This window comes from Sus scrofa, chromosome 10, assembly GCF_000003025.6.
Source record: "Sus scrofa isolate TJ Tabasco breed Duroc chromosome 10, Sscrofa11.1, whole genome shotgun sequence".
Classification (NCBI taxonomy): domain Eukaryota; kingdom Metazoa; phylum Chordata; class Mammalia; order Artiodactyla; family Suidae; genus Sus; species Sus scrofa.
The window spans coordinates 12,752,523-12,768,221 of record NC_010452.4 but is presented as its reverse complement, the minus strand read 5'-3'; the positions used below and the strand labels follow the sequence as shown (position 1 = coordinate 12,768,221).

The 15,699-nt window shown below is 45.2% G+C and overlaps 2 protein-coding genes across 3 annotated transcripts in view; one reads left to right on the top strand and one right to left on the bottom strand.

The window, feature by feature from the left end:
• The window catches only part of CNIH3 (cornichon family AMPA receptor auxiliary protein 3), a 205,350-nt gene extending 193,394 nt beyond the window's left edge, over window positions 1–11,956 (bottom strand). Inside the window, 2 exon segments of the mRNA XM_021064387.1 lie at window positions 11,439–11,515; window positions 11,871–11,956. Coding sequence (XP_020920046.1) covers window positions 11,439–11,476 — 38 coding nt within the window. The 5' untranslated portion in view covers window positions 11,477–11,515; window positions 11,871–11,956.
• Window positions 11,509–15,699, top strand: part of WDR26 (WD repeat domain 26) — a 43,186-nt gene continuing 38,995 nt past the window's right edge. Inside the window, exons 1-3 of one of the 2 annotated variants that reach the window (XM_005667933.3) lie at window positions 11,509–12,602; window positions 14,504–14,603; window positions 14,704–14,760. In XM_005667933.3, the coding sequence (XP_005667990.2) occupies window positions 12,184–12,602; window positions 14,504–14,603; window positions 14,704–14,760 (576 nt within the window). In that variant the 5' untranslated portion in view covers window positions 11,509–12,183. Of the gene's footprint in view, window positions 12,603–14,503; window positions 14,604–14,703; window positions 14,809–15,699 lie in introns of both variants that reach the window. The other variant, XM_005667934.3, reaches the window with a different exon arrangement.

Sequence of the window (15,699 nt, the reverse complement as noted above, 5' to 3'; positions counted from 1 at the left end):
TGGGGCGTGGGTGAAAGCAGTGAAGATTGTCAATTGTATGGTGACATATGGTAATTGGACTTTTGGGGGACTCTCTTTGTAGTACATACAGATGTCAAATTTTGATGTTATACACCTGAAACTTACATAACTTCTTAAAAACCTGATGCAGGAGTTCCCATCGTGGCTCAGTGGTTAATGAATCCAATGAGGAACCATGAGGTTTCAGGTTCGATCCCTGGTCTCGCTCAGTGGGTTAAGGACCCGGCGTTGACGTGAGCTGTGGTGTAGGTGAAGATGCAGCTCAGAGCCCTGCGTTGCTGTGGCTCTGGCGTAGGCCAGTGGCTAGAGCTTTGATTCAACCCTTAGCCTGGGAACCTCCATATGCCGTGGGTGCAGCCCTAGAAAAAGCAAAAAGACAAAAACAAAAAACTGATACAGAGGAATAAATCTAATAACAGATATGCAAGATCCACCCAGAAAATCAAGAAAAAAATCAAAGAAGGCCCATATAAGTGGAGAAATATGCCATATTCCCAGACACAAATATTCAATACGACAAAGATATTTGTTCTCCTACAGATTGTATTCAATTCTAGTAAAAATTTCAGCAATTTTTTGGTGTAAACTGACAAGATGATTCTGTTTTTCTATGAAATGCAAAGGGCGCAATCATAGCCAAGACAGTCAATAGGAGTTCCTGTTGTGGCTCAGTGGATGAAGAACCCAACTTAATGCCCATGAGGATGTGGGTTTGCTCCCTGGCCTCACTCAGTGGGTTAAGGTTCTGGCATTGCTGCAAGCTGCGTGCAGGTCACAGATATGGCTCAGATCCTGTGTGATTGTGGTATAGGCCAGCAGCTGCAGCTCCATTTCTACCCCTAACCCAGGAACTTACATATGCCACAAGTGTGTCCGTAAAAAGAAAAAAAGAAAAAGAAAAACACTTGATAGATTTACACTACCAGATGGCAAAACTTATTATGAAATTACAGCAATTAAGTCAGCATGGTATTAGCACACATTTTTGCCAACGAAAGCTTAAAAATACACATATAGACCAATAGAACAAAGAGAGTTTCGAAACAGACCCACACGTGTCCAGTCCTCTAATTTATGATAATGAGACCACTGCAGGTCAGAGGGAAAGGATCATCTTTTCGAAACGGTGCTGGATCATCTGGCTGTCCACATGGAAAAACAAATTAACGTTGCGTCCTATCTCATACCCATCACAAAGCTAAGTTCTAGAGGGAGTGTAGACATCATTGGGAAAAGCGAAACATTGAAACGTCCAGGGGATAACTGAGGAGAACAGCATCACGCCCTTGAGGACAGGGAACGGCTTCTAAAGTAGGACACGAAAAGCACAAACCATAAAGGGAACAACTGATGAATTGGATTTCATTAAGAACTTCTGCTCATTAGGACACCATTAAGAGTGAGGGCAAATCACACAGTGGGAAAAGATGTCTGCCGTCCATATATTCAACAAAGGACCTGTATTCAGAATATATGCAGAATGCCACCACTCGAGTGGAAAAAGGAAACACAGTTTTAAAGGGGAGGGAAGCAAAAGACTTTAAAAGGTACTTCATAAAAGAGAATATCCAAATGGCTCAAACGTACATATATTAAATATATATATTTATATTAAATATACATTATATATACATATATATTAAAAGGACTTAATAACATGTGTCATCAGAGAAATGCAAACTAAAACAACAACAAGATACCACTTGGGCCCCAGTGCAGTTCTATTTCATGACATGGGTGGTGGTTTCATAGGAAAAACTTCACTGAGTCCTACACGTAAGGATTTGTGCATTCCTCTCTCTATAGCATACTTTAATAAAAGTGTTTCCCTAAAAAAAGATGTAAGATTTTTTGCGGGGTGGGGGGAGCTGGCGCTCCAGGCATGTGGAAGTTCCCCGGCCAGGGATCAAACTTGGCTACAGAAGCAACCCAAGGGCAGCAATGACACTGGATCCTTAACCTGCTGCTAAGCCACCAGGGAACGCCAAAAAGTGTAAGATTTTAGAAATGTGCGGACCTTGTTCGGATCTCACTTTGCACAAGTCAACTGTCCAAAAAGAATCTGTGAGATAGTAGGGGGAATTTGAACCCTAACTGCGTATTTGACAATAATTATTCGTTTCTCTAGGTGATGATGATGGCACTGTGGTAACGTTTTGAAAAGAGTTCTTACCTTTTAGAGATACATGCTGATGTGTAAATACATACACTATAAATAAAATAATATCCTGGATTTGCTTCAAACTAGTCAGAAGGGGAAGGATGGCTAGAATAAGAATAAACGAGTTGGCTGCTGTAGCTGGACGGTGGGCACATGGAAATCACTGTACCAGTCTCCCTACTTTCGTGTATGTTTAAAATCTTGCTTAATAACACTTTTTAAATCTTTATTTAAAAATATATATTTTTTTTACATCTGCACCTGCAACATATGGAAGTTCCCATGCCAGGGATTGGATCCAAGCAGCAGCTGCGACTTACACCACAGCCATGGCAACTCTGGATGCTTTTAACCCACTGCACCAGGTCAGAGATTGATCCTGTGCCTCCACAGCAACTTGAGCTGTTGCAGTCAGATCCTGAACCCACTGCGCCACAGCGGGACCTCCTAGAATCTTTTTTTAAAGCTGTGACACAGCCAAGGTTTTATGCATGGGGCTATCTATGACTCCTCTCTTCTATCCCTCCCCAACCTAATCAAATCATATTACGCAGTGACGATGGAAACCAGAAACATTGAGCCCTTAGACTATAGGGACCTCAAGAAGTTATCTCAGCAGTCCCTCGTTATCAAGCATATTATCTGAAACAGAGGAGAACCCACACCACATCTGCACACTGACCGGCATAGGAGACAGTGTGCCTGCTCTCAGAGAAGCAATTAAAAAAGAAACTTTCCTAGGGACCTGGACATGGCCGAGCAATCACTTACCCATACTCTTCGGGCACACGCCAGTGTAAGGTCTCTAGGCAGCCTGGCTGCCATCCCTAAAAGGGGAGAGTCTCAACAGAAGCTCCTGACGCCTCCCTGAGCAAGCCCTTCCTGTCCCACCCCTGGCTACCAAGCGTATGCTGTCTGGCCTCATCTCAGTCCGTTATCTGTCTTCCTTTGCCAGCTGACCTGTCTGGAACTGTTGATGGAGTAAAGCAATCAAGTATGAACTCCTGTATCAATCAAGGCTGGCTCTTTCTTATACCAGGATCCCAGACTAGCATAGGCTCACACGGTTTAGAAACCTTCACTACACAGATACAAGCAGTTGCAAAAACAACCTGGCTGAAGCCTCCTGACTTAATGTGCCTCCCAAGAAGCCCTCAGGGTGTGGAGTTTTCTCAATTCAAAAGAAAATTACATTCATTCATTCCTTTGGGCCCTTATTCATCATCTTAAGGTGATGTCAGCTAAATGGATAGACAATTCTCCAGGACACATGGTTTAGGGTGCTCCCTCTTCTAGGCAAAATGCCGCATTTCGACGAAGCTTTCTTGGAAAAATGAACTGCATCTTTGATCAAGAGCTTTCAGGCACCCCCCCTGGTAGCTTGGTTTTTTGGGGTAGTTTTTTTTTTTTTTTTTTTTTTTTGCTTTTTAGGGCCATACCTTTGGCATATGGAAGTTCCCAGGCTAGGGGTCTAATCAGAACTACAGCTGCCAGCTACAGCCATAACCACAGTCATAGCAACGCCAGATCTGAGCCTCATCTGCGACCCACACCACAGCTCACAGCAGCACTGAATCCTTAACCCACTGAGCGAGGCCAGGGATCGAACCCAAGTCCTCACAGATCCTAGTTGGGTTCATTAGCACTGAGCCATGACGGGAACTCCTAGCTCTTAATATTTCTTGATTATCACAGGAGCCCTGCCATGCACACGTGCCATCACAGGAAAGAAAGGATAAGAATGGAAAGAGTGGGCACTAGGAGACAATGAAAAGAGCAGCGTTGAAACTCTGTGGCTAAGGCTTAGAAACACTATTTCCATCAATTTCCCTAATACTTGTCAATAATTTAGAGATGGAAAAAAATATTATGGGATAAAGGGTCAGAGGTATAAAAGGAAATTGAACATCTTTATATTTCAGAGATATATATAGAAAGGCTTCTCTTAGGTGAAGATACAAACTAGTATCCACTAGTATTAAAGGAACCAGAAGTTCTAAAACCCTGTCGATCCTGATTTAGCCAAGGATGGCGCCACAAGGCACAAAAAGAAGCTAAGAGCTACTGTTTTACAATTTTGTTGTTAATGACTGGCATCTGTGATCCTATTCAGCATTTTAAAAATTTAGGCTATTATAATGTGTCACATTTGCCTATAATTTGGTATTATTTAGTAAAGAGGGCAATTTTATTTATTTTTATTTTTGGTCTTTTTTTTTTTGGTCTTTTTTCTTGTCTTTTTAGGGCCGCGGCCGCTACATATAGAGGTTCCCAGGCTAGGGGTCCAATCGGAACTGTAGCCGACAGCCTGTGCCACAGCTCATGGCAACACTGGATCCTTAACCCACTGAGCAAGGCCAGGGATCGAACCTGAGTCCTCATGGATGCTAGTCAGGTTCGCTAACTGCTGTGCCATGAGAGGAACTCCCGAAAGAGCACAATTTTAAAATAAAATTAATTGAAGAAGTGCAGAGATTTTTTTCAAAAGTTTTTTTTTTTTTAGAATTTTATGAATAATCACCTACTACAGCCTTTAAATTTTTTATTTTATTGTTTGGCCACGCCCATGGCATGTAGAAGTTCCTGGGCCAGGGATTGAACCCATACTACAGGAGCAACCCAAGCCACTGCAGTGACATGGCTGGATCCTTAGCCCACTGTGCCACAAGAGAACACCCATTTTTAATTTTTAAAAGTCTAGTCATGAGACCATTACTTCTATATGGGCTGTGTTTATCTAATCAGAAAACATATTATCTTATAATAATTAGAGTTTGTTAACAATCATAATTATGCTTTCCTATTGACTACTATTTAGGATTATCATAGCGCCATAGGGATGAACAGCATATGTGAACCTGAGAAGAAGGAAGACTGCCCAAAGGACCTGCTGTCCAAGGACTCTAGGGACTATTAATTATTTATCTACTTTTCAATAGGAATGTCTTTTTGCCCTTTATTCCCCAGATGAATTTAACCAAATGAGATATGAGGGTGTCTATGTGCAGAGCGAGCAGTCTGAGAACACAGGAGGTGCAGGTGAGGGAAAGAGGAGATGTTTAAAAAGCAAGTAGAGGAGTTCCGTGAGGCTCAGCAGGTTAAGGATCCGGTGTTATCACTGCTGTGGCTCAGGTCGCTGCTGTGGCACGGGTTTGATCCCTGGCCCCGGAACTTCTGTGAGCCATAGATGTGCCTAACAAATAAATAAAAATAAAAAGTAAATATATTTAATGTCATAAACTATACACAACACTGCTTTACCTGGCGTGTTTTTATCATGATGAAATTTTCATGAATATTTTGATAGTTTTTGAGGGTACATTTTTTTTTGGGGGGGGCTCTTTAGCAGCGTGATGTGGGATCTCAGTTCTTGGACCAGGAATTGAACCCAAGGCTGCAGCAGTGAAAGGGCTGAATCCTAACCACTAGACCACGAGAGAACTCTCTTGAGTGTATGTTAAAAACATAACACTTTTTTTTTGTTTTTTTAAGGCTGTACCCACATCATATGGAGGTTCCCAGGCAAGGGGTCAAATCAGAGCTGCAACTGCTGGCCTACACCATAGCCACAGCAACACGGGATCCAAGCCACATCTGTGACCTACACCACAGCTGACGGCAACACTGGATCCTTAACCCACAGAGCAAGGCCAGGGATCAAACCCAAAACCTCATGGTTCCTAGTCGGGGTTCCTAGTCGGGTTCTTAACCTGCTGAGTCACAATGGGAATTTCAAAAACAAGACACTTATTAACACAAAAAAGCAAAATCCAAATAACTCCTATTGACACAAAAAAAATAAAAGGAGTTCCCTGGTAGTACAGGGGGTTAAGGGCCTGGCATTGTCACTGCTGTGGCTCTGGTTTCTGCTATGATGAGGGTTCAATCCTGGCTCAGGAACTTCCCCATGTTGCAGGTATGGCCAAAAAGAAAAAACAAAACAAAACAAAATACCTTACATGCAGTGAAAACTGTAAACACTGCAGAAAAGTACCAAATAGAAAAAATAAGAACCTCCCTCCTCACCATCCCAGTCCTTCTACCCAAAATAAACCACTGTTTTATGCTTTTCTATCCTACCAGAAAAACTAACGAATGCATATATACTCATGTATTTACCAAAATGAATCACATATGCACTTTGTTTTGTTACAGGCATTTTTTTACTTAATATGTCCCGATACTATTTCTACATCATGGTGACCACATTCTCTTTGCACCTACGAGCAATGCCTCAGTGAGTATCTTTGCACACACACTGAATATCTTTGGACACACATCTTAGTGTATTACATGCATTTTGTTACAGTCAGTGCAGCAAGAACAAGCTCCTCCGAGCGGTCTATTCCAGCTGTGTGGTGAGGATAGAACAATCTGGAGAAAAGGATGGTATTCAGCTGAGAGGAAGGTGAATACTTCTGAGGTTAAGGCTCCTGTCCCTGAACTTAGATCCATCGGGTGTGACAGCCCTCCCCCACTTACAGGAGGACACTGGATGCTTGTGGCATGAGCGGAATGTTTGTCGAAGGGGGAGAATAAGCAAGCGCTGGGGAGACACGCTTGGAACAGGGGGTAAAATTGCCAGGTTACTGTGCTCTGCACTCTATTATACAGGTATTGAAAACTCCCCGCTCGTGGAAGACCAATATGAAACACAATAGCTAGCTGTCTGCCTGGCTAGAGGTGCACAGAAACACAGCTGAGTGGCAGAGCCAGGGTTAAAATGTGACTAGAGTCCACAGCTCAGAAATATTAATAATTCTAAAATCATTTTATATCTTTGCACTTAATTTTCTCAAATCCTCTTTGAAATGATGGAGGATTAAGGTTATATTTCGAAACCTTTCAAGATAGTCTTTTTCCAAATATCTGTTCTATTTGACATCTCATTTGACTCACAGATCAGTTCTCTGAGGCAGGCAGGCTGGTGCCTTGATCCTCACTTCATTCATGAAACGCCTGCAGGGCAGCAAAGTTAAATGATTCGCCCAAGGTCAATCAGTTGATTAAGAGTTCTGACTCCAAGAACAGTGCTCTTTCCTGAACTCCCCCAAGCCCACCCAAGTGCAGCAAGGCCAGCTTGCCAATTTGAGAACCCCAAACAAAGCAATGAAGCTAGAGATGTAAATAGAAATATGCCTCTCTCAGGGATACCTGAGATCCTGAAAACTACCTCTTTTAATAGAAATGTAATAAACTGAATAATATTGCTGCTGCTAAGTACCAGATTGAAACACCAAAATTAAAACCTCAACAGAAGAATAAGAGTCCCTTCTAGTTTTTTTGTTGGTGTTGCTGTTTTTCTTTTTTTAAAAAGGGACTGCGCCATATTGAAGTTCCCAGCTAGGGGTCGAATTGGAGCTGCAGCTGCTGGCCTACACCACAGCCACAGCCACAGCAACGCAGGACCCAAGCCGAGTCCGCAACCTACACCACAGCTCATGGCAACGCCAGATCCTTAACCCACTGAGCCAGGCCAGAGATTGAACCCACATCCTCATGGATACTAGCTGGGTTCATAACCCCCTGAGCCACAGTGGGAACTCCCCTTTCTAGCTTTTTCTTTTCCTCTAAGTCTTTTGTGAAAATTTGGTTTTATTATTATTATTGTCTTTTTGTCCTTTTTAGGGCTGCATCCTCGCACATGGAGGTTCCCAGGCTAAGAGTCTAATCAGAGCTACAGCTGCTGGCCTACACCACAGCCACAGCAATGCCAGATGCTCAACCCACTAAGCCAGTCCAGGGATCAAACCTGCAACCTCACTGTTCCTAATCAGCCTCGTTTCCACTATGCCACGACGGGAACTCCTTATGTTTTATTATAAACATCCATACCATCTCAGCTTTTCAAATCAAGCAGCTTTTGCACTTTCACACCCAAGACACTGCCCTGGAGAGAAGCAGCGATTTGTCATTTAGATATCCAACACCCGTGTCTTCAGTTGCCTTTTTGACAGTCAGGACTGTCCTAGATGACTGCTCTGCAAACTTCTTTGAGAAAGGCCTACAGAAGAAATATATTTCACTTTGTAAAAGCACAGATATGTATCTGTTATTGAAACAAAATTTTCACAAAATAGTAATGACCTTTCCTGGGGTGATTGACTTGACTATCTTCCATGCTTTTCTAGTTTTCTGTTTTATTTCTGTAAATTGTAATCATGACCAATACATGATTTCATGACTTGCAGACTGCAGTCAGGACCCACAGTCTGAAAAATACTGGCTCAGATGAACAACTCACTGATCCTACATCGAATAATTTATATATGGGTTAGGAGGCACACATGTACATAACCCACAAACATCTTGTAGTTGGAAAGTTCTCAGATGTCAATTAGTTCAACTGTATTCATCAAAGCCTTTGCCTGAATATCTCTAGCACAAGGAGTTCCCATTGTGGCTCAGGGGTTAGTGAACCCAACTTGTATCCAGGAGGATGCCATTTCAATCCCTGGCCTCGCTCGGTGGGTTAAGGATCCGGCATTGCCATGAGCTGTGGTGTAGGTCACAGATGTGGCTTGGATCCCGAGTTGCTGTGGCTGTGGTATAGGCCAGCAGCTGTAGCTCCAATTAGACCCCTAGCCTGGGAACCTCCATATGCCATGGGTGCAGCTCTAAAAAGCAAAAAAAAAAAAAAAAAAAAACCCTCTAGGACAATAAGCTGCCACTTATTTGGAAACTAGCACAGTGTTGGCCATATAAAGACCTGTTAAAATAGCACAGAAATGAAGTTAAATGAGTCAAATACCTAAATATACGTTCAATTTTCCCCCTAAAAGACAGCTTAAACCTTTATTCATAAATCCATCTCAGTCTTTTCCAGGAGGAGGAGGAAAAGGGGAAGGTAAATCAGGGAGACGGCAGTCTAGAAAAGTCTCCTGTCTGTTGACTCGGAGAAGGGGTCTCGGCAAGTTAAAAATACATGACAAGCGGCCATCAAAACTGGAAGCCTGGATAAATTATACTCACAAGGACAGTGAGGAGGTTGGTAGTCAGGAAAGGCTCCCCTGAGGAGGTGAAAAATGAGCCAAGTCTTGAATCAGAAGGGCAGAGACAAGGTTGGGGGTGCGATCAGACTCGGAAGAAATGAGCCCAGCAAATGTGGGGGACAGCAGTGAAGACTTCATAAAGGGCACAGAAGAGAGAAACTCAGAAAGACTGAGGTCAGTCTGTGGGGGGCAAGATAAACTGGATGTATCCCGCAGGTGACTTGAATATTACTGAAGGTTTCTGAGTGTGAACAAAGTAGGATTTCAGAATTTTTCATTGCACATGGACTTGAAAGCTGGCTCTTAAAAACACCCAGAGTTCGGGAGTTCCTGCTGTGGTGCAGTGGGTGAAGGATCCAGCATTGCTGCAGCTGTGGCACAGACTGCAGCTCCTGCTCAGATGAGATCCCTGGCCCAGGAACTTCCAAATGCCATGGGGGCGGCTGGAAAAGAAAAAACACCTAGAGTTCGGACAACAGGGTCTCCAGCTGCATTTTAGCTTAGAGAAAAACGTGTGTGTTCACGGACTTCAATAATTCAGAATTCTGTAAGAGCAGTCTCCGTCTCATAAAATCTAGAAAAGCTGGGATATGCGTATTGAATTTAGACACCAACTTAGGCCAGTTTCTTTTTCCTCCTGTCCTTTCCTTTTGTTCATGAAGTGTGAGCTCGTCTGTGGCTACCACTAAGTAATTGTTTCCTTTATGAAAAGCTCTAGACTTTATTCAGAAGCTTGTCCTCAATGCTGCTATGGGCCTCATAAATTACTATAAATGGCTTTGCAAAATTTAATTTGTATAAAGAACAACGACACTCAATAATAAGGCTGTCTAAAGTTAATATACAAATAGGGAGCTCTGAAGTGTTAACTATCTAGTAATTCAGGCTCTGCTGGATACAGTGGCAGTGCCCTATGAACCTTAGCTAGAGCTCAGGTCTGTCTCAGGTGAATAAAAACATCGCATGTGAGTCACCTCACGATTACACTGCCACCTGGAAGCATATTTAAGAGATGAGACTAAAAGCTGAATCTCTGTCGGATCTTGCATTGGTTCTCCTCTCCCTTCCTCCAGTCTGAAGATCAATAGAGCTCAGGATTCTTTAATAGTTTCTCATAACATTCTTTAATAGTTTCTCATAAGCATTATTTTTTTAATTGTTTTGCAAATTTGAAAAGTAACCAAAGGCCTCAAAGTTCCCTTGAGCTATGAATATTGTAAATTTCAGAGCTGTAAGATGTTTTAGTTGAGTCTATTTTTTCTATAGGAAAACTACTTCAGAGAAAGACTTTTTAAAATTCTGAGAATATGTATACATATCAAGTGCCTATGCCAACAACCACCTGCATATAAATACCTAGATAATGTAGACTCTTCACCAATAATCAAGATTCAGCCCAGCTCTTTGCCGCTGCATTTCTACATCCAGAGAAATGGGTAAGTGACAGGGACACTGAAGCCTCCTATTTCACCTAAACATTTCGAGCCTGCATCTCAAGCCCCCTTAAGATGCCTGCTTTGGACGCAACTGCTTGGTCTCTATTATTGCTGCCTAAACCGGGCAGTGACTCAAGAGGCAACTGGAAAGGAGAAGGAGGTGCTGGGCACGAGCTAAAAACGAGTGCAAGGCCCTCGGCACAGTCCCTCCCCGCCTCTCTACACCCACAGCCGTTTTGTGACTCCTGGTCTCCATCACACACAGCTTTTATCCATTTTTCCACCTTCCCGGGGTGGAGCACAGAGTCTCGTAGGCTCGTCATCTCAAACCTCCCGAGACGGCCCGGGCGCAAGCATTTGGGCCGTGGAAATTCCAGTTTTCCACACCGAAATGAAGAGCTGGCCAGTCCTGGTTACCATTAAGTGAGTCGACAGGGGCTGCCGCAGCCCTGTGCCTGGAAGTTCTCGTGACAAAACCGCACCACCTGCTCGCCCCCGGTCTTCGGCCGGGGATGGAGAATCTGCAGTCCCTCCGCACACCTGACGTTTCTAGGTCACTCCAGGGCACACACGCACACTCTCGCACACGCGGCCCTGCTGTGCACGCCCGGCCTCGGACGGCGGTTACCAACTTACTCCCGGCCCGGGCAGCCCCGCCAGGGCGCCGGGGGCAAGGCCGGCAGGCCAGGCCAGGCCCGGGCCCCGGGGCAGGGCGGGTCGGGGTCCGGGTCGGGGTCGGCCCCCGCCGGCCCGCCGGCCTCCCTCCCCTCCCGCCCCGCCGGCCCCCGGCGCACGTGCCGGGTGACAGGCCCCCTATAGGTTCCATACCTGCCACCGGAAGTGAGTGAGGAGGGCAGTATAGGCATTTCCTGTGACGCGAGCGCCTGGACTCCATTAGGCAGCAGCTGGGGGAAGAATCAACACACCAGGGAGCAGAGCGGAGCGGACCCGAGGACAGAGGCGGCAGCTGCCTCCGCTGCCGCCCGCCGCCGCCGCCGCCACCGCCGGGGCTCAGCCCAGCGGCGGGCCCCGCGCCCCCGCAGCCGCCCCGCGGCGCCCCCCGGCCCGACCCCCGGGCCGCGCACCCCGAGCTGCCTCCGGGAGGGGGGGGGAAAGGGCCCGGATCCTCCTTCTCCCCCTCCTCCTCCCCCTCCTCTCACCCCTTACCCTGACCCCCTCCCCGCCTCCCGGCCCCCCTCACCCCGACCCTCTCCCCGGCCCCCGCCTCCCCTCCCCCTCCTCGCCCCACCGGCTTCCCACCACGGCCTCTCTCGGCGAGGAAACTCTGGCCTCCGCTTCCTCCTCCTCCGACTCGGACACCGGCGGAGCCTCCCCGCCCCCGCGGAAGAAACCCCGAGCCTCGGCGGCGGAGGGAGCAGGAGAGCCCGGGGCCTCGGCAGGCAGAGCAGGCCTCTCCCCTCCGTCCTCGTCGTCCTCGTCCTCGTCGTCGTCGTCCTCCTCCTCCTCCTCCTCCGTGGTGGTAGTGGTGGGCCTCCCCCCGGCTGCTGCCCCTTCCGCCGCCGCTGCCGTCGCCCACCGGAGTAGCGGCCACAGCCTGGTCAGCGGCAGCATCATGCAGGCCAACGGGGCAGGAGGAGGAGGAGGAGGCGGCGGCGGCGGCGTCGGAGGAGGGGGCGGCGGGGGCCAGGGACAGACCCAGGAACTCGCCTGCCTGTCGGCCCAGAACGGGGAATCGTCCCCCTCGTCGTCGTCGTCCGCGGGGGACCTGGCCCACGCCAATGGGCTCCTGCCTTCCGCCCCCTCCGCCGCCAGCAACAATAGCAACAGCCTGAATGTCAATAACGGGGTCCCCGGCGGGGCCGCCGCCGCAGCCTCCGCCACCGTCGCAGCTGCCGCTGCCACCACCGCCGCCTCCTCTTCGCTGGCCACCCCAGAACTGGGCAGCAGCCTCAAGAAGAAGAAGCGGCTCTCCCAGTCAGATGAGGATGTCATTAGGCTAATAGGACAGCACTTGAATGGCTTAGGGCTCAAGTAAGTATCCCTTACAGGCCGCCGGTGTGGACGGACCGAGGGACGGAAGCTGGCGGGGAGGGGGTGCTGGAAAGAGCTCAGGCAACGGGAGAATTACTGCTGGGCACGCAGGGCCCAGGACACAGGAGGACGCAGCTCAGACGGGCTGACCGGGGAGGAGGAGCCGACCTGAAGGGAAATAAGAGAAAATCAATCAGCCTGACAAATTGCGAGAGGAGACAGGCAGTTGGGGGTTGGGGGGCGTAGAAACCCAAAGATTCACCCCTCCCTGCACACCTTCAGCGCTTAATTGTCTGTCAATAAAGACAGATGCGGGAGTGTGTCTCTGTATGTGTTGGGGGAGGGGTGGATTAGAGCTGGTGGAAATAATGAACCTTGGAGGATTTGTTTTTCAAGTATATCTCAGAGGCATCTTTGTGGGACACCTCCCCACCCCTAACCGTGACAGACTACCCAGGCCAACTACCAATCAGGAAAGACAATCACTTACAAGTGTTTATGGGAACTGAGGGGCTGGGATAATTTGGAAGGAGACTGCTGAATAAATCTAATGGGAATAATGAAGAAAGATACCATGTTGATGTCATTTAAAGGCCCGTGTGTGTGTGTGTGTGTGTGTGTGTGTGTATACGTGGGTACACAGGAGGCCTACCGCGAACTTGTCTGAGATCCCAGTGTGTGACCAAGAAGGTGATTGCCTCTAAAAAAGGGACATCAGAGCTGGTGAATCATTTATTTTCAAATACAGTTGAAATGGCCTTGTGTCCCTAAGTAGGGTGAAAGTAGACGACCTTGGCCCAGAACCCCCTTTCTGTATACACACAAAGAAACCAAGATGAGTGGAAGGTAGGATTGGTGGGAGTGCGGTGGAGCTGGATGGAGGACGAAACCAGACAGAATGAGGCTGGGGAACAACGTGCATCAGTCAGTTTCCAGCTTCAAAGCATAGATTAAAATAAGCTCTCAGGCTCCCCTATGTGTATTTTTGGATTTATAGATTTGTTCTGGGGAGAGGAGAAAGAGCACTTTTTTAAAGTGACATAAGTATTTTGATTCTCAGGCAGATTATTGCGCTCGCTGCTTTTGCTGAAAAATAAGTGGAGCTGAATAAGAAAGCATTGAAACATAAACAGATATGTAAGACTGACAAAGATTCTTAGATCTCAAATTATCCGATGGAAGAAACCACATTTGGTGAATCCTTTAAGTTCTGAAGGAAACACATCGGAGGAAGATTTCGCTTTGTTCCCTAAGGAGAAGGATTAGTATGAAAACAGATTTTTGTAAATGCTAACTGAACACATTACTGAGACAAGAAGCAAGCTGACAGCAGCAGGAGGAAATAACTCGTGACTGTTTGGAACCTACACCATAGTAAATTTGCTATTTTTAGTATAGAGAGAAAGGGAATGATTTTTGATGCTGGATTTATTTTAATTTTAACGATTGACCTATTAGAATTTCTTTGCAAACCTAATCTCTGAATGTAAGGCTCTTACCAACACAGGTCATCTCCATCACCTTGTGTGGAAACTAAATTTTTATCGTAATGTAGTATGTAGATCCTGGTTTTTCTTTTTTTTTTTTAAACCGGTTGGTTACAGCACATTTTAAGAAATTTTATACTTCATTAAAGGCATTAAATGTTAAAAGTAGGAAGAATTTATTTTGATTCTGGTTTCGAGAAGGTTTTTGACTTGATTAGATGTGAACATAGATGGCAGTTTGAAAAATCAAGTTTGTTTAGCCAAGCACATCAAAAGTATTTATTTTTTTCTTCACTGAGAGACTAGCTTGGTTAGGTTAAGAACTTTTGCAACTGTTTTCATGGACAGTAGTTTGTTTGGAAGAGTAAACCCTAAAGTTGGTCAGGTCTTTTTTACACTGTATCTCTCCTGCAGCCAGACTGTTGATCTCCTCATGCAAGAGTCAGGATGTCGTTTAGAACATCCTTCTGCTACCAAATTCCGAAATCATGTCATGGAAGGAGACTGGGATAAGGTAAAGTAGGGCATATAGAGCTGTGTAACTGCTGCTAAAATTATATATTTGTTGTGCATTTTGTGACATTTCTGTTTTTCTCTTATACCAATTTTTGCAGGCAGAAAATGACCTGAATGAACTAAAGCCTTTAGTGCATTCTCCTCATGCTATTGTGGTAAGAGGCGCACTTGAAATCTCTCAAACGTTGTTGGGAATAATTGTGGTAAATACACTTTTGTTCTTAGTTTCACATTTATGCTTATTTTAGTAGGTTATTGATAACTCTAGGCTTCTGCCTCTTATAAAAGATAAGGCCTTAACTTTCATATAATTAAATTTGTAAACTAGGATGAGTATTGATGTTTCAAAGTTTCAGTTTTATATTTTTAAAATCATGTTTAGTAAATGTGCCATTTGAACCTAGTTTATAAATTAAGCTTCTACCGAATTATATTGGAAGATCTTTATGCTTTCAGTGCTATTAACATTTTATATTTATAGAATCAGGGATAAATCATACTTTCATATTTAAAATACTGAATAGCACCGATAAAGAAAATTATTTGGGTATATGTATATCCATATAGCCTTAAGTAGCTGACACATTAATTCTTTTTTTTAATCTTTGGGAATTATAGTTAATTCAAACCAATTCCATTGGTGTGCTCACCATTTTCCATTCTTGCATTCCAGTTGTGTGAATTGACAGTGTCAAAGATTGTAGAAAATATATCACTGGTAGAGGGTTTGTATGCAAATTTGACCACTGGGCTCTGCTTACTGGCCTTATTTCCCGACAAGATCAGTTTAGTAGTTTAACCTGTTAGCTCGTTCATAAATCTTAATGAATCCTTTATATAATAGGCTTTAATTCTTCAGTAGATGTTGGTGAGGGAGAGGAGGGGATAAGTTTTTTTTAAGTCCTTGTGATTGGAAACCGTGAAGAATCAGCTGCTGGCTGTTGGCTATTTAACTTCTAGCTGATTCATTTGTTGTCAAAAGCAGTTTCCTGTCTGGTGGGGGAGGGAAAGAAAGCAAATAGGAAGTGAAGTAGGGAAACCAGCTGTTTGTTAAATATTAGTAAATGAGTGTTACATTTTGATTTTTTTAAATT